At 37.1% G+C, this 23,512-nt stretch overlaps 2 protein-coding genes across 2 annotated transcripts in view; both read right to left on the reverse strand.

Annotated features, from left to right (window-relative positions):
* Window positions 1–1,503: 1,503 nt before the first annotated feature.
* On the reverse strand, window positions 1,504–4,994 carry LOC122060428 (40S ribosomal protein S13). Its single transcript, XM_042623515.1, has 5 exons — window positions 4,835–4,994; window positions 4,623–4,695; window positions 4,369–4,507; window positions 4,077–4,263; window positions 1,504–1,802 (listed from the first exon to the last, which is right to left on the reverse strand). Exons 1-5 carry the CDS (start codon window positions 4,855–4,857, stop codon window positions 1,769–1,771), a joined length of 456 nt encoding a protein of 151 aa, XP_042479449.1. The 5' UTR covers window positions 4,858–4,994; the 3' UTR covers window positions 1,504–1,768.
* A 2,803-nt stretch (window positions 4,995–7,797) lies between these two features.
* LOC122061592 (maspardin) overlaps window positions 7,798–23,512 on the reverse strand; it is a 17,309-nt gene continuing 1,594 nt past the window's right edge. Inside the window, exons 3-8 of the mRNA XM_042624947.1 lie at window positions 22,521–22,619; window positions 12,962–13,104; window positions 11,449–11,557; window positions 9,750–9,857; window positions 8,474–8,614; window positions 7,798–8,382 (exon numbers count right to left, since the gene is read on the reverse strand). Coding sequence (XP_042480881.1) covers window positions 8,068–8,382; window positions 8,474–8,614; window positions 9,750–9,857; window positions 11,449–11,557; window positions 12,962–13,104; window positions 22,521–22,619 — 915 coding nt within the window. The 3' untranslated portion in view covers window positions 7,798–8,067. The remainder of the gene's footprint in view (window positions 8,383–8,473; window positions 8,615–9,749; window positions 9,858–11,448; window positions 11,558–12,961; window positions 13,105–22,520; window positions 22,620–23,512) is intronic.

Genomic DNA, 23,512 nt, shown 5'->3' on the forward strand with positions numbered 1-23,512 from the left:
TAGTTTTGTTTGCACTTTTGGGCTTCCATTTGGTATGTTTCTTATATTCTCATTTAAAGCGTCTCTGATACAGGTACTAACACATCACCCACTATTGGGACTTAGAAGCTTTGTCCTTCCCACTTAAAACATCAGTGATATGCTTGTTCAATTTATCACCGGCAATGATAAAGTTTTGCAAAGTTATTGATGAAATGGCAGCCAACTCTGTTATCATATGCTGCCCCCCCCCCCCCCTTCCTTTTTTTATTTTTATTTTTTGTTACCATATCTAGCAAGTTTTTGAGTTATAAAATAAATGTTAATATTAGTTGGAAAATTTCCATTTTGTTTACGTTTCAAGAGTTAGAAACTCAATTAAAGTGACAAATTTTACTCAAAATAATATTGACTTTGTGTCAAGTTGTCCATTGCAATCAATCATGTAAATCATTTGTTCTCTCTCTCTCTCTCTCTCTCTCTCTCTCTCTCTCTCCAAAATAGCATTTAACTATTGATTGTTGAAAGAAAACCGTGCGTATAAAAATGTTTGGCCACACGTGCATTTGCACGTGTTTTTTTTTACTAGTATATATATATACACATTAATGTTGGATATTGTATTTATTTTGAACATTAATGCTGCATTTGGTAGTCATCCAAAAAAATGCTTCCATTCTATAGTAACAAAAAAATGGAATAAAACATTCACGATTTTGTCATTTCGGTTTCATTTCAAATACCAAAAAAAAAAAAAAATGTGAAACTATGTTCCATCATTTCAATATTGAACTCTAGTAATCACTCTTGAAACAGGTTCAACAACACCATTTTTCTTATTCTAAACGACATTTTGACACAAAAACTGAAAATGCAATATAATCATTTTTTCGATCTCGTTTATTTGAAACCTACATGTTTAAACCCATACTAATATGAAATCTACAAGTCTATCGTTCCCCACTTTTTGTAACCATGCTCACCACCGCCAGCATGGTATTCAAATCTTGAGCAAATGTGGTGTCATCACCAATATGACCCTACAATAGCCGCCACGAGGTCGTCAAATCCCTCCACTCTACATATGATTACAATCACTAGGGCTTTCCTCTTTGTGCCGTATCCTACAAGAGCGACGACAATGTAACTGCAAGGGGCATGGACAGGTGCTGCATGGGGCACTGTTGGTGCACTGGCAGTATCAAGGCCAATAACGATGATCTTCAGCGCAACATTTACCACTGGAAGACGAGCCGGCGCCAAAAGGGTAAGGAAGATACAAAGATCTTCAGCGCAACCTTCACCACTGGAAGACGAGCCGGCGCCAAAAGGGTAAGGAATATACTAAGGTACTGTAGGTATGAGAGGGAGCAAGAGAAGCGAACGGTAGCTTTACTTGAAAACAGATCAGCAGAGTAGCACCCTAGAACAGTAAGATACGTGCATAGTGCGCTGTGCATACAGGACCTATACCTCCAGTGGAGAGGACAATTTTCCCATATCCCTAAAATGATAGCCCACACATCAAATAATAGGAATTTCACATTTGACAAATGTTAGAAACTACATGGTGCACAAGTTTAAGGGCCTCGTCTAAAGCACAATATCACAACAGAAATAAAGAAGTCAAAACTCAAATCAAATGCTCCAGTAACGAGGAACAATACCCAAAAGCTAAGTACCAATTGGTTCAGATAAACAAAACTGTTCTTTTCCATCTCTACAATCTACCAACGAAACTCATGCTTCAGGAAATGTCCTCTCCATCATGAGTGTGTGGGCAAGCATCCTAAGCCACTAGAGTACTTGCAGTTGTAGACTCACTGAAAATACAATGAAAAAAAAATTAGTAAAATAAAAAGACCAGACGTCTTCTAAAACACAAACAGTAAATGCAAGGGAAGAAAGTATTGCTAAACAAAATGCAACAAAAATGAAAAAGTTGACAAGAAACACAATTGTTCAAAGATACCTATAAGACGCAGATAGACTAAATGCAATAAACAGGCATCAAAGAATTGCAATTTTACACCACACAGTAAGACATGAAACAGGAAGAATTGGCCTTATCAAAGGTTCAATTGAGAAATTGAACATTTCTCTATTTATTCAAAGAGTCCCAGAAATTTTGAATCATTTTGAAGGGATATGGTTCTCTGAACAAGCAGGCATAGGGGAGCAAAATAATAGGATGTGACAAAATGGTATCATACATAGGAGTACGTCAAGGTCATTTCATGTGAGGAGAGAGAGAGAGAGAGAGAGACATATGAAGCAAACCCTGACCCACAGCTCAGAGAACCAGTTCACAATTTTCAAATAAGAAATATTTACTGCACCACAACCCAACCATGCCAAGGTTTGGGTTGAGAGAATCCCTTGCTTTAAACAAATTGTTCCCCCCTAATGTTAACCATTTTAAACCCTCCTTCAAAACCTCCAGAAGAGGTGAGATAGAAATACAAAACAAATGCCCATTAACTCATTAAGATCCTATGATCCAATATATTCCAAACATAACTTTCTTCCTCAATGAGACCAAATTTCAACAACCTCAGAAGTAAAATAAAAAATTGAAAACAAAATACAGATACAGAAGCATAACTTTCCCAACAAACTGGGTTAACAACCAACAAGAAGACCTATCTTATTTAAAGTTGCATTTGGTCTGTTCTAGATCAATGGATGCTGCAAGTCAATCACATGGTTGTCATTGATACTTCAGGCATCTTAACAACCTAAAATAGTTAGAACACTCACTATTTTCTTATAAAATAAATGAACCTAAAGATTTCAAGATATGCAAGGTTACTGTACATTCACCTGCACAACAAGTGGTAGCAACAAAAAAATCTCTTCTGACCAATGTAACTTCTTGATAAAATTTCAGACATCAGATTCTTCCGTGAAATCACTGTTTGCTTGAAACACATTCACCACCCAATACCCAAGAAAATATTCCAAAAAGTAGAAGAGCTTCATCTATAAGCCAAATTTCTGAATCCATAAAAATCTTAGCAACCCAATGTTTGAATTGAAGAATCTATCAAGCTAAGCACCATGTAATATCTGGTGTGGATAAAAACAGCTGGAATCATTTGAACCAGGCTAGTGAAGGCACTCTTACTGACAAGAAATTGTGGAATATTTTCAATGGAAAAAGATTGCCCAAAAACTACTGAGAAAATTAGAGAGATGTAAAAGAGAGCACCAGCAGTGTTCAGCTTGACTTCTGCAGTACTCATTTCCAAACCTATACCCATCATCCAGGGGCCTAGAACAAGTCTTCATTCAATGAGAACTCCTAGAGCAAGCAAAACCGGATAATCCATAGGGTGAAACCTATAAATAAATGGCAAGTCAAAATGAAAGACAGAGACCACAAAAACTGTTACTCAGGACAAACCTTAAAGACGGAACTTGTTAGAAAGATGTCTACACTCTAATCTCTTATTACATCATGTGAAAACTTCTTACTCTGCATGCACCTGTCCTGAATCCACAGAAATGGCTTTCTACTTGGCCAATTCCATGTAGCCCAACAGGCCCACTAAACTCCAAGCAGTGAGAGAGATGGAGAATATGCCAAAGCACAAAAGCACAAAAGCACAAAAGCAAGAGCAACACGCTCAACATATCCCTTGGCTATGTAGCCTAAACTTGTTTTTCCAAATCATCACACACTCAGATTGGAAACTGGAAAATATAAGCATTGATGTGCTAACATATATGGCAATAAAAGCAACAAAGTAATTGGAAAACAAGAATGTTGCAAACTACGATTTAAGGCCCACAAGCTATCATTCTTTCCTGATGGGTATAAGAAATGAATTTTATCAAACCATACCTAATTGTTAGCATTCTGTTTGGGAGAAACCCTTAGGTATGGCTCAGATGCTCAACAAGCATGTCTTTAACATCAATATAAATCATACCAAACAGATTGTAGATGATGCAATTGAAAAATACAAAGAAGAACGACCAGACAGAACCTAGAAACAATAATCAGAAACTCAGAACAATATAAAAACAGTGGCATATATTGATCCATGTGAACAAGGACAATTCAACTAATAATAATGAAGGAGCAAACTCACTATTTCCAGACTGGTGGAAGCTTCTTTGTCCGCTTGTAGTAGCGGGCAAGTCGGTGAATCCGGCTCTCTACAAGAATCAATCTGAACTTCGAATCTTTGTCCTTCCTATTTCTCTCAAGATGCTTCCGGATAGCGACCGCCTTCTTAATCAGGTGGTACAGATCCTCCGGAATTTCAGGGGCCAGACCTAATCGAAACAATGCAATCGAATGCCATAACCAACATTCAACAATGACCTTAATATAATATATTAAAACCAGTAATCAGTATTGATTAAGTGAATGGAACATACCATGAGCCTTCAGAATACGTAGTATCTTGCTCCCAGTTACGCTCCTAACCTGAGCAATACCATGAGAGTCTCGAAGGATAACACCAATCTGTGATGGAGTCAATCCCTTCTTGGCAAATTTGCAAATGTTATCCTCCACCTGAAGAACCAAAAACGAATCTTTCAGAAAGGCCGAAAAGAAAACAGTAGAATGAATTAGGGTTTAGTAGCATTTACAAAATATAGAGAAAATGAGGATTTTTGGATTTGCTCACATCCTGGCCAGAAATCTTCAACCAACTAGGAGGTGTCCGCTTGTAGGGAAGAGCAGATGCAGAGATACCCTTACTGTATCAACAAAAAAAATCACCGAAAAGGGAAATGCAATAGAAGCTTAGACTGATGTGACGAACCAAATGAAATAAATCTCCATTAAACTGTAATAATCAGAGAAATCACAGTTTCTGAAGAAGCGAGGAAGACATACCCACGACTGTGCATACGACCCATGATTGCGAAGTTGAAGTTTCAGGCGCAGCTCTTCGTCTCTCGACCTCCTCTAACCTAATGCCGACTGCCGAGACCAGCCTGAAACCCTCAAACCCTAGCCGATCACCCTAACAGATCCGAGTACTTAGTTTTTATAGGAATTTTCTACGTTAAATTACACTTACGCCCTCTTTTTTTTTCTTTTCTTTTTTACTGCTAAGACCGTGGGTGGCCGGGCCAGGTGGGTGGGGTGTAAATTAGGCATCACACCCTCACTTAAGGGGTTTTTTTTTTCTGAAGAGTTGGGGGGTTAAAACACATTGTAATAGCTTACGCACCAGTTTTCCTTCACTATTGACTGAGAGGACTGCAGGAGTGTTTTCGACCTTGTATAATAGAGATGAAAGTAAAATAATGACATAAGAATTTAATCACAAAGTTGTATCACTAGTGGTGAAGGGCACTCTTCCTTCTCCACGAATGAGAAAAGAAAACTTTATCAATTAATAAAGGAAATAATGCCTATGTTACCAAACGCATCCCGTGTAAGAATAATGAATTTGACAATCTTCTCCATGAGGAGGTCATACTCTTGTTTCTCGTCATTTTTTTTTTTTTTAATTGAATAAGTTCACTTGTTGGAGGCGTTTCTTCACTTTCTCTTCTAAACAAAACAAAAGAAAAATGAACATCTCCGGGAAATTCAAATAGTTCATGTGTTTAAACAAATGCAAACATTGCAATAGAAATAGGATGTGAAAAATGTGACTCAAAAAAGTTGCTTATAGATTTTGGAATGATGTACGAATACTAAATATCACTCCACAAAGGAAAACAAAGAAAAACACATAGAGGTTATGAGAACCTGTGGAAGGCTAGCACTCTTCACGGAGAGACCAAAAGAATTTAGAAAAACAATTATCTATTATCAGCATCCTCTATTGTTTAGCCATGTGAATGAGAGGATTTTAAAATTTCAGTCATTGAATGAATAATTTTTTTTTTAGGTACGGAGTACATGTCAAATTTGATGCTCTATCTCAACTACACTATCCCTTAGATGGGGTTTTTCTTTACTTGTTATAAATAGTTTATATTACTCAATGAGTCGAAAAATGAATCGATTATTTAAAATATTTCAAAGAAATTTTATCCCTATAAAACAAAATCCCAAGAATTTTCACAACACGTGGAAAATTAAATTGATATGTAATTTTTACCAAAAAAAAATAATTACATGTAACTTAATATGACTATGATGTGAACAATATGTCTCCCGGCATCAATCTAATTGTCACATGGGAATTATTATGGAAATTTGTGACAAATTGTTCCTATAACATGGGTTTAGGAACCTATCCCTAATTCTTAAAACCTCAACTATGAACTTTTTTTTTTTTATAATAATAGTTATATGGGAAAGGTTAAGAAGAAATTTACTGATGCATACATGTATTTACTTATCATGCCTAGAAAGGAATCTCTTGGCTATTTTAAAGATTAACCACATTGTCATTCACTAGAGGCCCAGATTCACAAATAGCCAGATCCTAAGATCCTTTGCTCACATGTAATGCTCAAAGTTAATTGGAGCTTGCTAAGTAACAATATAGAGCTTTGAAAAATCCTAGGGATATGGGAAAATTAATGGCACACATGAACATGCATAGGCATGCCAATAACATAAGGGTTTCTTAATGAATTGGGCTGGTCAATTCTCTACATATTCAATAGTTAGAATTGCCTTATTACTATTATATGCGGTAAAAATGAAGCATCCACCAAGAGATCCCTTTCCAAGTAGGACGCAAGCCATTTGGACATATATTGATGTATGTATATGCCATTCTATAGAAAATAAATCTTGTGTTATTGACATTCTACAAATTACGGATTCTTTTAAATTTTTACCAAGTTAAAAACTCTAATCAATGGCCTCCTTTTGAGAGGGTGTTGATTGGCTTTTCAACATGGCCTTAATATCTACTAGATGGTAACTTCATGATCATTCAAATTTTGTGGACATGTTGTCCACAACATTATATATCATATGGGGAAGTACAATTGAATCTACTAGCTTCAAGTTGAGATACAAAGATTTGAAAATCACTCGACATTTCAACTCTAGTAACTATGTAACAATTTTATGGGGAAGTGTTTCTTATGGGAGAGTGCAGTTTTTACACTTTGGTTCACTCCAAGATTAAAGTCTTATATCATTATTAAACTCTCATCCTTTATTTAGTTGAAATTACGCCTCCCTGATGCAATTGAAGGTACCGATCATCGTTGGTGAAAGAAAACTGACCCTAGTCAGCATTTGAGCTTTGATTCTCATGGCATTGGCACTTTCGGTTTGTGATATGTTTCTCTTTCTTTACTTTCTATTTCCCCCTCCCCCTCCCCCTTTAATCTCTCATCATTTAGCAAAATTTTTAGTCTTTTGGTTAGAGTGCTATATGGTTTTTTTTTTTTTTTTTTTAAAGCGAAAGAAAGAAATGCATTAAAGTAAAAAGGTGAATACCTTGATATCCGGGTTACAAATAGAAATAAATAAAAAGTCATGGCCTTCTCCTTACCCTAAAATTGTAAACTTTTTTTTTAATTAGTCATTATCTTATTCCAAAAATTATTTTACGTAAGGATGACAAAAGATTTTCAAATTATTTAATGCAGTATTTATGTGAAATGATAGGATTTACCCTCATAGAATTTAAAAAAAAAAAAAAAATGTCATCTAATAAGGCCAAAAAAAAAAAAATTACAACCTTATTCAATCACTACTTTGGTTTGAATAAACTTTTCCTTTTAATTATAAGTTTCTAACTTTTAATTAATAACTTCTAAAATTGTAATTTCTAATTTCTAACTAATAGTCGATGCTTTTTTTTTTTATATATATATTTTTATTATTAACATATAGTTGCAGTCCTAATCAATTCTGGAACTTAACACTGATAATTAGACACAATTAAATTGTACAATAATTGCTTGCAAAGAAGAAATGATCATAGTTTACTGTTTATAAACACATTCGAAAAATGAGACGCACAAGTCATATATTACACACATTGCTTGAACTTCCTACAATTTTCCCAGCTAATGTACAATGTCCCCACCACATTGAGAAGAAGAAATGAAAATGCACAAGCAAGCTGGAGAGTGGTTTCAATGTCCAGACCATATTGCTGCTTATCCACAACAGTGTGAGGAAGCAAGAGTTGTATATTATCATGATTCGGGATGCAAAGTTTCATTGACAAGGACCTGCTCATGCAAATCATAAGAAGTTGCACCATCAGAAGCCGGAAGTAAATGATCTTCTGGGGTAGGGTTCAAAGTACCTCCCTCGACATCGTTAGGTGTGTCATCCTCATCTTCTCTTTCATCTTTAGGTGTATCATCCACATCTTCTGTTTCATCCTTAGGCGTGTCATCCACATCTCTTTCATCATTCTTCTTGCTAGGATTCTCACCTGCGGTATTCGTTGGAGTGCCTGGAATCAATTCCGGCCTAGCTTCAACACCTACCCTCCGTAGATGCAGCTGCAACATTCCACTTGCCAGTTCAGGAATACAGGAGATAGTGCCAAATATGAACCAGGGGCCAAATAATTGTAGCATTATTCCAGAGTACCTGAAGATGTAGATTAACTTCATCTGGGCGGGAAAGAAATGGGAAATCACCTCCAGTCTTGAGGTATGCTCGCCTAGCCCCAGGGTACCTTTCACCCAGTTGTTCTTTCAGTTCTTGAGGTGTAGCACAATAGTCATTCGTCTACAATGACCAACCAATATGTATCCATGATTGAAAAAATCAATAGGAATATCATCACAACATTTGCTCTTTGTATTCCAAAATGCTTCCAAACAGAACAAACCAAGGAAGGAGTTCTAAAATAAAACAGAAAAGATACTTGAAAGAATAAGAATTATTAAAAGAAATTAGCTATAAAGTAGCATCTCTATTGCACATTGACTAGCATTTTAGTATGATAGCTTCCAAACACTTGTAAACAATACAAAAGGACGACGACTTCCACCAAAAAATGAAGAAAATCTAACTAAAGTTTTAAATCAATGAAGAAGCCAAAAGAAAAAAAAAATCTATTTAATTTGTCAAGGATCATTGGTTACATTATAATTTAATACTGTATCTAGGAATAGTTATTGCATCTCATATCTAACCTTTTCACTGCTCTCAGAATGCCCATAAATCACTACGAGAAGGGAAACTATATTTGATGCATCTCATACCCAACCTGTTCACTGCTCTCAGAAAGTCCATAAATCACCATGGGAAGAGAAAATATAAGAGATAATGAACCCTAGTCAATTTTTACCACAATGACTTGCCAATTTTTTCTCCTCAAAAGAGAGGATATGTGATTGAATGAACAATACTACAATTCTCAAAACTCTCGACTCAACAACCATCCAAAGACTCATACATTGAAATGTAGCTGGATGAAACAGAACAGACCAGCAACATTAGTCTAGGTGTTTTGCTGCTATGCTTCACAAAAGTTGTGAACCAGCTCAAGATCTGGCAAGGATTACTAGGATTCATAGTTGTGGGCAATTTTTTAAGGCATTAACCACTGTATGCCTGGATTAATCCAGACAAAAATAACAGTGATTTTTTTATGCAAGGGAGGCAAATCAAAAGTTTGAGTTCTTGCAGTCACCCTTCAATCTGTGATTAGAAAGAAATCTAAAAAGATGCTGTATGTAAGAATAAGAGCAGACACAATCTTCTCTTATGGTTAATTTGTATCCATATAGGGATATCAGAAATTTTCGGTTTTATCATTGTTACTTTAAATTTTGTACAAAGCATATTTATTTGTTCCCAAGGGGAAGTGATTGATGAAACTGCAAAGAAATATCAAAGTGGGTTTCAGGTTACATACATCCATTATAGTGATAAATGAATCTGAAAGCAACAGAGGTCCAACTGATGCAGCATCTGCAGTCAAAGATAATCTTGAAGCTAGGTCGTCTTTTGATAGTGTCTCGACCTGTTGAGATATTCAAGAGCAGAAAAGAAAAGAATAAACAGGCTTTGCAAATAAACAATGATATAACTTAATTTTTCAGGCAAAGAAGAGCAGACTTTTCAATATTAAGAGAAAAGAAGTGGCTAGTGCACAAGAATACAAATAAGACAAATGCTAATACTTTCTGAACAAGAGTTGTTAATGTAGAACTACTCCCGAACCAGGAGAATTCCAGCGGAAGATTAGCTTGCGATAGCATAGCAGGAAAAGATCATAACCAGATTAGGAGAAAGGTTAAAACTTAATCAAAACAACTCAGACGACTATGAAACTCTGGTTGAGTAGACTATTTAAAAGAGGAAATAATTCTGCGAAGCATAACTTGAATCTGATGCTTGGATTTCCACTTATGAAAGAATCCTTCTGCAGGTAGGATTGAGCAATACTGCAGAATCGATGGGCAGAATTCTGGGGGCTATAAGAGTAGTTAACCCATGGTCTAAATTGAAATAATGATCAAGCAGGATTCAGAGAAGAACTGAAGTTCAAATATCTGAAATTTAAAGAAGTTGAATTCAACTAGAATGTCTGGAATCCAGTAGAATTTTAGGGTTCTGAAAACAAGAACTGAATTCAGAAATTAATAATGAACTAATTTTAACAATGAAACATTAAATGCCACACAGATTCAGAAATAGAATGATTCGGTTCCAGAAAACCCACATATTGAGAAGTAATAATTAGGAAAGAAGAATAGTTGAAGAAAAGTGAGGAAAGATCCCACCTGGGAAGAAAGATGAACACAACTAGGAGGGGGAGGAGGGAGACAAAACTAGGAGGAGGAGGAGGGAGATCAGTTCTAGAATACCAATCCTGCATGCACTGCTCAACACCACCAAAACTATTAAGAAAACTCAAAATTCTTTAATCAAAACATGTTCAATTGATTGTGGGGGGTGTTTACATATATTTAACCTCTTAAATTTCCTAGATTGACTCATAAAAATTCTCCTAATCACTCCCTTATGCTGATTTAAAGTAAATAGAAATCTTAAAAGCAGTTCAAGTATCCTAATCTAACTCAAACAGTAGACTACTAATTCCATGTACTAACTTCACCCCCATTTTATGGGCTTATAAATTAGGCTTATTACAATGAAGCCTATGAAAATAAATAGCCCAGCCTATAATATATATAGATATATATATTTTTGATAGGTAGGGAGGGGAAGTAAATAACAGCCAGGAGGCTCGGACTAGAGACCTCCTGGTGAGCATGGGCCTTTTTCCTACCACAGCTCACCAACTACGCTAGGCAGTTGTTGTTCCAACCTATAATACTACTACCTAAAACTCAATTTCAGCCAATTGGACAGCCATGAACACCTTGTGGGCCTCCCAAGCTTGGGTCTAAGCCTCCATACGGGATCACAGTTTGATGCAACTGCATCAGTTGTATAATACATTTAGAGAGTATAGTACTACCGAGTCATATTTTTATATTGTAAATAAAGTATAAAATGCTCAGAAATTTACTTCATGAATATGTCGAGGACTACTAACAATGCAAAACTAACTTGAAGACAAGCTTTGAATATAATGTAGACATTACCTGGCTGACAACAAAGTCAACAGAGTCTGCAATAAATGGTTCATGCGGACCATCCCTAATTCCTATTAAGACATATCGCTTCAGCAAAAAAGAAGGTGTCCAGCGAACACTGCAAAGAAGATAAGACACAGATTAGACAAAATGTATAATTGAAGAGAAAATAAGGAGATATGATTCTTTACAATAATTTGGTATCATGGATTCAAAGGGAAGTTCTGGGACACAACACGAGAAAGACTGAGTAATGCCAGGATGAATAGTTAGTTCAATCCAGATCATATAGAGCATATGTTTCTATCAGATGTCACCAAGACCCTCGAAAGGGAAAAAACTATGGACCACCCAGGTGGGTGATCTTCTAAAATCACACCAGACAGTAAATGCCCCAACTTTCATGACGTTGGCAACCGACTGTTTGATGGACAGGTCAAGGCCTCCATTGGTCACATGTAGCTTTTCAGCATCGAATTCAATCATTCATCCTCCCATGTAATGGCATGCCCCTCCATGTATATCCATGCACCCTCTTCATGGTCCTGGATGTTCTAATGGTTTGTTTTTCTGCATGGCTAAGAGGGCAGACCTCGGCGCAATTGTGAGGTTGCTCCACTGAGACCTGGTGGTTGCAGGTTTGAGTCGGGAAACAGCCTCTCCGCGAAGCAAGGCAAGGCTGCAATGCTGCATACATTATGACCCTCCCAAGACCCCTCTGTGGCAAGAACCTTGTGCACTGGGTACGCCCTTTTTTGTTTTGCTGCATGGCTACCTTGGACTGGACTCAAAATTGATATGTGGGCTGGGGAACTTGGGGCAACCTGTCCCATAAATTTTGGCCCCATTGGAGCTGCTATGTGGAAGATATTTTATGTCAGGTACGGTTTTGAATGGTCAACAAAGTGGGTGTCCATTGTGCTCTGGTGGTCAGGGTTTCAAGACAGGAAAAACAGCCTCTCTGAGAAGCAGGGGTCAATCTGCGCACATATCTACCCTTCCCGAACCCTGCAGTGGCAGAAGCCTAGTGCACTGGGCACCCCCTTTTTTTTTTTTCCAACCAAAGTGGGTGTCCCATAACAAGACCCATTCGTAAACTAACTGCAGAAAAATGCAATTCTACCTGCATTGACTTAGTCACCTGAACAACCATTGATAACATTCTTGTTCATTTGAAAGGAGGACAAAAAGAGCAACAGAGAAACCGTCATTCTAGATTTTCCCAAAGTTTTGGAGAGGAATTACCCAACACGTTTCTTAGGATCACTGGCTATAAGGGGGTTTCGTTGGGCTACCATGACAATTTCCTTCCCAAGCATCAAGATTGAACACATTCATAAATCATAACATACGATCTACTTAATCTTGTAGCATTATTAGAATGCAAGCTGCAATAGAATTTCACAATTCTGCTAATGAGATGTGAAGGTTCAAACAATTAGCAAAGCATAGATGATCATGCTTGCTGTGAGATTTAAATGTATGCAATCCTATGCATGAGAATGGACTATGAGAAGAATACACAGGAGCCCATGGCATAGAAGCAGCAAAACTTCGTGTCTCCAAAAACGAGTTTGAGAGTATCAATGATTTAACACGTCTTGGACGGTGCTGAGCAAATAGTTGAGCTATGAAACCTCCCAATGATGTTCCATAAAGATGTACCTGAAAAATAAAATAAGTGAGATTATCTAAGAAGTACTTGAGTGGTTGGGAAGTAAAGCCATGATGAACGAGCACAACTATGCAACAAAGTACAATAAATATCATTTATACTACTCCTAACTCTGTACATTCACTAACTGCAAAGTCTAACTTCCTCTGACATCCAGATAACAAATCATACCGTGGTTCCAGCTAAACATATTTAATTTTCATAATCCATGTTTTAAGTAGCACATATGAGCATGAAGAAAAAGAAAAAGTAAAGTAACTTCGTATTTACGGAAGCAACCATGAAGCTAGCTTCGTATTTAACAAGCTAAACACCATGGACTGCAGGATTTACATTGTTATCAGTTAGAGCTGGCAATACTGCAGGGATCCTCAAATTTATTTGAAGCCAAGGTTTTTAAAATGTAAAAAAAATTAGTGATTGATTAATTAATTCTCTTTCTAGATGGAATTTCTTCTAGATAGATTTTTATTATATGTGTTAAATTCAACAATAAACAACCAATCAACTCAAACTCCACCAGTTCAGGTGAACATCACTAAGGTACAATATGACCTTCTGAGATCCAAACAAACCCTTGAACCCATATTCAACCTTTTTGGCTATTCCTTAAGGAATAAAACTGTTTTACACATATTTACAACGTTCTTAGTCATTCATAAGTAACTGTTATGTGTTTTTCTTTATAAAACTCAAACAGATAGACTTAACAAACACAATGCAATGCATATTAGCAAGAAATTTGAGGTCTACTGTAGTACTGCCAGTGTCATATCAACCTTGAACATGGGGCGGAATGTTGGACAGTTAAGAAATGTCATATAATGAAGTTATGTGTAAAATAAATGAGGATGTTAAGATGGATGTGTGGCAAAATAAGGAAGCATAAATTAATGAATGATCATATCAAAGCTGATTTGGGAGTTACTCCAATCAACGACAAGCTCCACGAAAGTCGTTTAAAGTGGTATGACCATGTCCAACAGAGGCCCCAATAAGGATGAGTGATCTGATTCAGATTGAAAGAGCTAAAAGAGTTGGGGCAGGCCTAAAACGACCATAGGAGAAGTAGTGAGGAATGACATGCTTTGTCTAGGTCTTGTCCCAAGGATGACCTCAGATAGAGCCGATTGGAAAGCAAGGATCCTTGTAGCCGACCCCATTTGGCTAAGATTTCCTTGACTTAGTGGTGCTGGGTCTTTCCTTTGACTTTCATTTTAATTGCAACTCCTATTTCTGTTTTGCACGGATCCATGTAGCTGACCCCATTAAGTTGGGATAAGGCCGAGTTTGTTGTCGAAATTTTCATATCAATGAAAATATTTCCTTAGAAAAGAGAACACATAACTAGGATAAATTTCCATATGGAAACTTTTGAACTAGAAGAAATTTGAAGAAGATACATAAGCTACAACTGAAAGTTCAGGGAACTAAAATACGCATCATTACACACTTGAGAAGTCGAAAGCTAAACACCCCCCTTCCACAGCTAAAAAGTAAAAAGAAGAAAAGAAGGGAAGTTGTTAATGACAACTAGAAGAAGATTAAAGAACTAACATAGGCGCTGCCAAACTGGTGAGAAGATATAACCAGTATCATCTCAGTTAATTTAGCCACATTCAACAGTTATCTAATACAAATAATTAACCAATAATTAATATGGTATACTAAAACAAAGCAAATGTGAAACAATATTACCAACAAGCCATTTTTTTCAGAATTAACTATGTAGTTTAAAAAATATCATGTTGTATGTAGATCTATTTCACATATGACACATCTATGCCTGGTCTGTGTTTCGTGGCATATGTTTTTGTTTTGCAATGATCTACTTAAAATTATCATCAACAATAGCTAAAAATACGTAACAGTTTCAACAAAGAACATTAGATGATGGGACAGCATAAGGAAATATGCACTGAATATTTTCTCACAATGTAAAGTCTCTTTGAATGTGTTCAATATTTTGATAAACAAAACTAAAATTTATGAAATTGAAATAACACCACATGCTGCCAAAGGGTAAAAACGACAATAATCTATGGGCCATATAAGCTAATCTAAGATTCAGAGGGAACTGCGATAGTTCAAATTATATCAGAAGTACCTAGAGACAGCATATACAAGAAAAACTATAGACAGAAAGAAGAACCAAAATATCCCTACAACCCTACCCCTTTATCCTTACGAGGACACTAGCACATTGTGTAGTCCTTAAAGTCATTGTGATGCAACCCTGGGTACCAAAACCCTTAATTTGGATTACTAATGGCACACAGATAACAAATAACTCAATTTAATAATAGCAGTAGCAATCTCATAAATCTGAGAACAGTTTATTACCTTGTTGGAATGGACAAACGGAATCTAGAACATAAAAGTAACTAAAGTAAAGAAGAAAAAACAAAATTGGTCAAGGAAGGTAGGGTCAAATAGAAGCGAATTGGGGAGTATGGGCTCTTCCATAATCAAGGACAATGTTGTCCTCACTTGTAACTTGAAAAGTAGGTCATCCCTAACCTTAAGACCATATGGTAATGGTGGTGAATAGGATTCGGTTCAATTGAGAAAGCCTTCCTCACGTCATTAAACCCCATGAAACTATAGGATTAGGTTCGGAATACTCTATCCTTTTGACTAGAAATGACAACCCCAAACTCAAAAGGATATTATGATAAAAGTGCTGAAAATGGACATGGCGGTAGCAAGAAAACTCATCCCTTGCTGCTGTTTGCGATCTCACTTCAGGAAGTGAATTGGGGAACAAAACTCTGGGATTAGGCCACCTATGAAAGGAATTTCTACTCAAATCTCAGGCCAAATAGATTGATTACTAGAGAGTTGGTCCAACTCCTTTGCTGTTCTGTATGAAGACAGTTGCAGAAAAAAGGAACAACCAGGTAATAATAGTAAAGAAAGAAGATTATTGAAGGAAGGGAAAGAATATGAGAGACTAGATAGGTTGTACTTGAAATGAGAGAGAGGTTTGTGCACCACAACTCTTGGCAGGAAATAAACTCCGACTTGATTCACAGATCATGTATTAATCGACTATAACTACAGAATACCATTTTTTCATGGATTATTGCATTTATCCGAGTCATCAACAAGCAACGAAAATCTGTCTTTTGCCTGCCCCTACCCGATGAGCCAAAACCAAAGCTCTCATTTTTTGCTGAGTAGTTGTTCGAGTAATCTTGAATAAGCCCCTCGAAAGGTTGATGCAAATAAATGAATTTTTGTTCTACGTTCCAACTCTCTCTATTTGGTGGGTTACGTACATGTATTTAAAGAATATATTTCACAAAATCCTCCCTATACTGCTTAAACCATATGATGCAGGTCAGAGGAGGTACTTACACAAGTACCAGCGTAGGAACCAGCCCAGGGCCAAACAATGGGCCCGTGTTTCCTTTTTCAACCTAATGTAAGGTTGGATCACAAATGACCTAACCCCAGGCAGACACAGAATCGCAGGACCGAATTAGGGGTCTTCAATCAACGAATTCTAGCAGCCAGAATCAATTGGTTGCAGGTTTCAGCAGTTAAATCACACCTTTAGATAATGCAGTAATCTCAGGAAATAATCAATCTCACAGAAATCAATAAAAAGAGAGAAAAGAAGATAGAGAAAAAGATAGGATAGAGGGTAGGGTAGTCTCCCTTAGACTTGGGTCACTCACCAACAGCCTCCCACCGTTTCTTTGGCCTCTCACCATACTCTCTCACAAAGCACAACATTAAAGCTGTATTTTTTTTTTCAATCTTGTTGGCTTTTCTGTCCAGCTGCATCCAGTCCTTTATATGATATTTAATCGGTTACAGCAATCTAGACCTTTTCCTAAGCAAAACCAATCACAAAGTAAACCCAATCCCAAATAATTAGCCAAAAAAAAAAAAAAAAAAAAGAGCCCTAAAAATAGAAACCATTGGACTGCTAATAAACCCCTACACAAGTAAACTATAATTCCCTAAATTATATGACGATTGCAAGCTGTCATAACCCTCAAAAGGGTTCTTCATGCAATGACCATGGGAAGGATTCTCCGCGCAATGTCCATGGCTAATCTTTGACAGAAGTCAATTCTGGAAATATCTCTTCAAATAAGGCTGGTGGATATGGCCAATCATTTCCCAAAAAGAAAGCTGGACGATCCCTGTAATGTAGGCAGAATATTGGCTTGACATGCTAGACGCTATCCTCTTCAAATCTGGAAATATACTGGCTCAAAATCTATTCGAACCTGAAGATAATCTTCCAAAAATTATGTTGGGCATTAGTTGTCCTTGACCAGAATCAATTTAGATAATTCTTCCTCCAATTAACCTAGCCGATAACTAAATTTTTTGGGAGAGTTCAACGGCTAATGAGATGAAATTGAACTAGATTATTAAGCCCAAAATATGGGCCCAGTAAGGACCAAACTTGGAATCCAATCGGAAGCCGAATCTGAAGTCTTGGACTGCATCACGACCAGTTCCGGTTCAAACCAAGCTTTAAAGATTGGGTTTTTTCCTGGTTCACCCAAAATCAGAATCATGGGGTCTATTAGAAATTTCAAATATTATTCTTTCTTCATTTAATGGAAGGTAGTTGGATGGATAAGAATTTATAAGTCCTTCCCTTTTTAAATTCCTTATCTATAGGTTCCTTGTTTAAATGTTTTCTATATCAAGACAAACACTCCAAGTAGCCCATGGTAAGGGGGAGTTTTGGTTTTCCAGCTTTGATAAGTTTCCTAATTAATGCTTGAGATTTAATTCTCGATTCTATATATTGATGTAAAGGGTGGAACCCTACCTCACAATTTTTATGTTGAATAAAGCTTGGCTTTTGCTCCAATTTTCTGTGACATGCAGAATTTTGTTGTGCAACAACCCTGGTGAGATGCTAACATAAAATTGGTGAAGCTAGTGTTGGTGTATGATGTCTTGTATTCCGTCGCAGTTTAATCCAGGGAGTACTGGTGCAACACCTAGACAGCCAGGACGGCGGTCCCGCTAGCCGGTTAGCGGGCCGTGGGGGTTGCAAGGGGGGCAGGAGGCCCCCCTGCATAGCAGGGGGGCGCAGCCCCCCGCTCGAATTTTTTTATTTGAGGGCAATTGTAATTTAATCCGGATTAGGGTGGCAATTGTAGTTTAATCCGGATTAGGGTTTTTTCTCGCTATATATATTTGTAGCGAGGGTTTCTTTCTCTGTAATGCAAGCAATACTGAGAGGTGTGAGGACGAGCGCTGTAACCCTATTCTCCATTGATAGTGAAGCAGGATCTCATCTCACCGGGGACGTAGGCAACATTGCCGAACCTCGTAAAATCCGTGTGCATTGTTTGTTTGTTTTTCCATTATCTTCTGCATCGTTTTAGGGCTGCGTTTCTACAGCTAGGTCATACCATTCTGCTTCTCTTCCATTCTTCTTCATTTTGTTTATCATCAAATCAAGTCAGTATTTTCTCATTTCAGCTCAGTTCTAGCGTGCATCGGAAGCCCACAAGGTGTTGGTGGTAGTCCAATAGGCTGACATTGACCTTTGAGTAGTTAAATAAGGTTGGGCCTTTAATTTTTGGGAAGTTCATTGTAACGGGCAAATTTATAAGCCCACAAGGAGGTGAAGTTAATATACGGGATTAGTAGTTAAGAGTTTAAGTTAGATTAGGATACTTAACAGCTTTTAAGAGTGCTGTTTTGAATTACATTACTTTATTAAGCATGTGAGAGTGATTACGAGTCCTTTTATGAGTCAAATTAGGAATTTCATAAAGTATTTATATATGTAATACACCCCAATCAATTAAGGATGCTTTGAGTAAAGAAATTTGAGTTTTTTTTCAAGAGTTTTGATGTTATTGAGCAGTGCATACTGGATTGGTATCACAGACCTCATTTCTTCCTTCTTCTATTATGCTTTTGACAGATGTGATCTTTCCTCTCTTCTTCTTCTTTTCTGTTCTTATCCTAATTCTTCTATTTTCTTTTCTGAATATGTCCATTGATTCTGCAACATTCTAGCTTTCCTATAAAGTAGTCTTGCTTCATAACTCTAAATCTGCCCGTCAGATTTAGATCATCTTTTTTTTTCTTTTTTTTTCTTTTTGGAAGGCCTTAATAATCTTTTACAGACCTGTAATGTTGACTGATTAGAGCAATCAACCAGAATTTTTTCCACATTGTTTTGGTTGAGTTACTAAATTTTCTCTTTTGGTTATTGTTCCTTACCTACAATCCCGTCGCAAGAGAATCTCCAACTAGAATTCCCTGGTTTACATCTGAGATTTCAAATCAGACTTCAGATTTGGTACAACAACAACAACAAAAAATCAGACTTATCCCAACTAAATGGGGTCGGCTACATGGATCATTTCCCTCCAATCAACTCTATTCCAGTTCATACTTGATACAGGGCCTAAGCTGTGCATGTCCTTCCTCACCACTTCTCCTATATTTTAGGTTTGCCCCTGGCTTTTTTAGCTCCTTCTATCTGAATCAAATCACTCCTCCGCATTGGAGCATCTAAAGGCCTCCGTTGAACATAGCCATGCCACCTCAAATAACTTTCTCATAGCTTACCATGCATCAGAGTAACTCCCAATCAGTTCTAAGTTGATCATTCCTAAGTTTATCTTTTCTAGTTTTTGCCCAAGGTTTAAGAGCTCATCTTGTTTCGGCGTTTCTGTACCGAAATTTTGCCGAAACAATATATTTTTTTCCATGTGTTTTGCTTGGCCATTTTGGGGGGGCTAATGGTTGAAGTAACCGAAATTAGCGAAATTAGTGAAACGAAATGACTAAGATGGCCGAAATTTCGACAAAATAGTGCATTTTTTGGGTTGAAATGAGCGAAATGACCGATATATGACCGAAATTATGCACTTTTGTGTTTCGTATGCCATTTCGTTTTGGTAAAAAAAAATGTCAAAATATCTGAGATTTTGGCAAGATATCGCTGAGTTTTCGAACCATGGTTTTGCCACATCCATCTCAACTACATTGAGTTTATCCATATGATGCTTCTTAATTACCCAACATTATGCACCATATATCATAATCGGTCGTATAACTAACCTATAAAATTTTCTTTTAAGTTTTAAAGGATATGTCGATCACGCAATAGTCCGGATGCAACACTTTAGTTCAATCATCCTCTATATCACCTCCTTTATTTAATATTGATCCCAGATACCTAAAATAATCACTTTACGGAGCCTCACTCTCATCAATTTTCATCACCTCATTATTTGTCATACTGTAACTAAAGTCACATACCATATACTCTGTCTTCATTCGACTTATCTTAAACCTTTGATTCCAAGGTTGATCTCCATAACTCCAACTTAACGTTAATCGCTACTAATGTTTCGTCCACCAAAACAATGCCATCAGTAAAAAGCATACACCAGGGAACTTGATCCTAAATGTCTCTAGCTAAATCATCTAAGATAAGCGCAAGCAAATAAGGGCTTAAGCTGATCCTTGATGTAACCCAATTGTAATTGGGAATTCACTACCTTGAAACCCCACAGTTCTTACACTAGTAACATAGTTGTCACGGCGTCAAATCGATCCAAGGCGGTGGAGGGGTGGCTAATCGATTTGGCGATGAATCGTCCATTATGGCGTTGCCATGGCGGTCAAATCGCCCATGTGTCATTTTTTATTTTCCTTATTTTCTAAAGTTATTTAGTATACTACTTTTTTATTTCCCCTATTCTCTAAAGTTATTTAGCATGCTACAAGCCTACAATATCTACCCTATAATATATAAAACTAACATTAAGCAATATCAAATCATCAAAAATCAACATAGCACTATCAAAATCACCCTGCATTTTACAAAAAATCGACCACTTAGTAAATCAGGCGTGACCTGGCGTCTATGGCGGTGCCATGGCGACGCCTATTAGCCAATGGCGACCGCCATTTGTGATTCATGTAAATCGTAGTACTGCCATAAACTTCTTTCTCCGTCAGGACGCCAAATCGCCGCCTTGGCGACGCCATGACAACTATGACTGGTAATCACACCATTATACATATATTTAACTTTGTCCACATAATTACTTGAAACACTTCTCTTCTCTAGCACTTGCTAAATTAACTCTCTAAGGTTTCTGTTATAAGCTTTTTGTAGGTCAATAAAGGCCATATAGATATCCTTCTTGCAATCTCTAAACCTTTCCATGAGTCTCCTAAGTAAATAGTTTATGTTGTGGATCTTCTGGCATAAAATCAAATTGGTTATCCGTAAAAGTAGTTTCATGCTTTAGGAGAGTTTCAATAACTCTTTACCATTATTTTATAGTATGACTCAATAGTTTTATCATAGTTGTCAAGGCATCTAGGCTCCTTGGATGCCTTGGTTACCCACACGGCGCCTTGTTGGTGTCGTTTTGCATCTAGAGTACCTCCAATGCCTTAGGTCACCTTGACGCCATGAAAACTATGAATTTTATACATTTATAGTCATTACATCTTTGAATAACACCTTTATTTTAATAAATTGGAACCACAATGTTTCTCCTTCATTCATCTAGCATTTTCCTTGTGCTCATAATCTTATTAAGAAACTTGGTTACCCAAAATAAACCAAATATTTCTAAGCTCTTCCACACTTTTATTGGGACCGTTGTCACGGCATCTATGTGATCCAAGGTGAAGGAGGGGGACTAGACATAGACCAAGTCGTCAATAGGAGCTCCAAAGTTGGTTCACAGCTGGCTACCTTGGTCATCAATTTAAGTCAATGGTCCATCCTTATTCTGCCCCAAAATAACCTATCGGCCAAGTATGATTCTAGCCTAAGAATGGGCTTCAAGCAGAGTTAGTTGCATGGATTCTTTCAGACCTAGTGGGGCCCAGCATGGAGGTCTTAGTTGAAGAGCTTCCTTGAGGATGTGAACTTCTAGAAGGCCAAAACACTGTTCATGTAACTGTTTATGCAAACAGTGTCACAACCAGAAAAAGTCATTATCATTTAGCTTTCCCTTATATCCACTTCCACTAATTGCATTTCTGTTTCCATTTTGCCAGCGCATTCTATCAGAATGTCCATGGCAAGGCAGAATCCTGAGGGCTGTTGCCACTCACTGGACTTCCAGATGATCCTCGGTTTTTACTGGGGGAAGGAGATGTATCTCCTTGGCTTGCTGGTGAGGCATCCACCTCCAAGAATATCAATACTATAAGTTATTGAACCACATATAAGTGCATGGAGTACTATTCTCAACAGAATATCCAAGACACCAACTAGAACCTAAATATTTCTTGATTTCATGAATATAATTTTTCTATAAACCAAGAAGAAGTTCAAGCATAATAATCGGAGGTGCATATTGTATTGATTGTGAACCAACTCTGAGTAACAAGTTGCACTAAGAGAAGAACATACAAAAAACAAATAGTTTCTTACATGGTGAACATCAATAGCATCCAAAAACTTTTCAAATGCTAGAACCCACTCATTGTGATTCCATATGCGCGGTATATCAACAGAAATCACACGATAACCCTGAAACAAATTAACAAGGGCCTCATTAATAAGTCAGAAAAAAGAGAGTATACGATAGACCAGAAACCACCAAAAAACAGTACAAAATGTAACGGTACTTAAATAATTCATAATTACCAAAAAAAAAAGAGAAATACACTTGAGGACCTGCCCCGCTTTTTAGCTCTGTTGTTTCCGTAATAAGTAATAATATTTCCATTTAAAGTGTTTCAAATAAAGAAAAAAGGGACAGTGAAACAGTCCAAATGACCAGCAAAAAGCTATGCCGTAAAGCCACAATCCACAGCGCCAAACACACTACAAGGCTCTGTTATCTGAACACTTCACTATAGGATCATAACCCTTGTCATAGACAAGTAGATGTCAACACCATCAACAATGATCAAACATGGCGGCTACACCCACATCAGCAACACACAACATGCACCGACTTGGGCTTCTAGGTGTACACCTGATAATATTGTCAGGAAGAATAGGTGAAAGGAGTAAATAAAAGGGATGTAATTTAGTACAAGTCCCCTTTTTTGTAGGTCCCAAGAAGGCTGAACTAAAGATGGTCCTAGCCTTTGACAACCATTGCATGAAGTGGCGGCTCTCAAATGCAAACCCCTCTTCATGGTGGCAGCTCAAGCTTTTACCATCACACCAAGCAATGGCCCCTAAGAGATGAGTAAATAGGAAAGATAAAATTTGCTAAAGAATTAGGTGATTTGGTTCAACAAATCATAATATGCTATAACTGCCAAAACATATTTAAGGCATTACAAATAGTTTAGCCGCACAGACAAAATACATATGCACAGAATCAATTACTTCAATAACACTAACAAAATTATTTATATAAAAATCAATTTTATTTAAAAAGAAAATTTCTATGTCTTCCCCCCCCCCCC

This window comes from Macadamia integrifolia, chromosome 14 (genome assembly GCF_013358625.1).
Source record: "Macadamia integrifolia cultivar HAES 741 chromosome 14, SCU_Mint_v3, whole genome shotgun sequence".
NCBI lineage: Eukaryota > Viridiplantae > Streptophyta > Magnoliopsida > Proteales > Proteaceae > Macadamia > Macadamia integrifolia.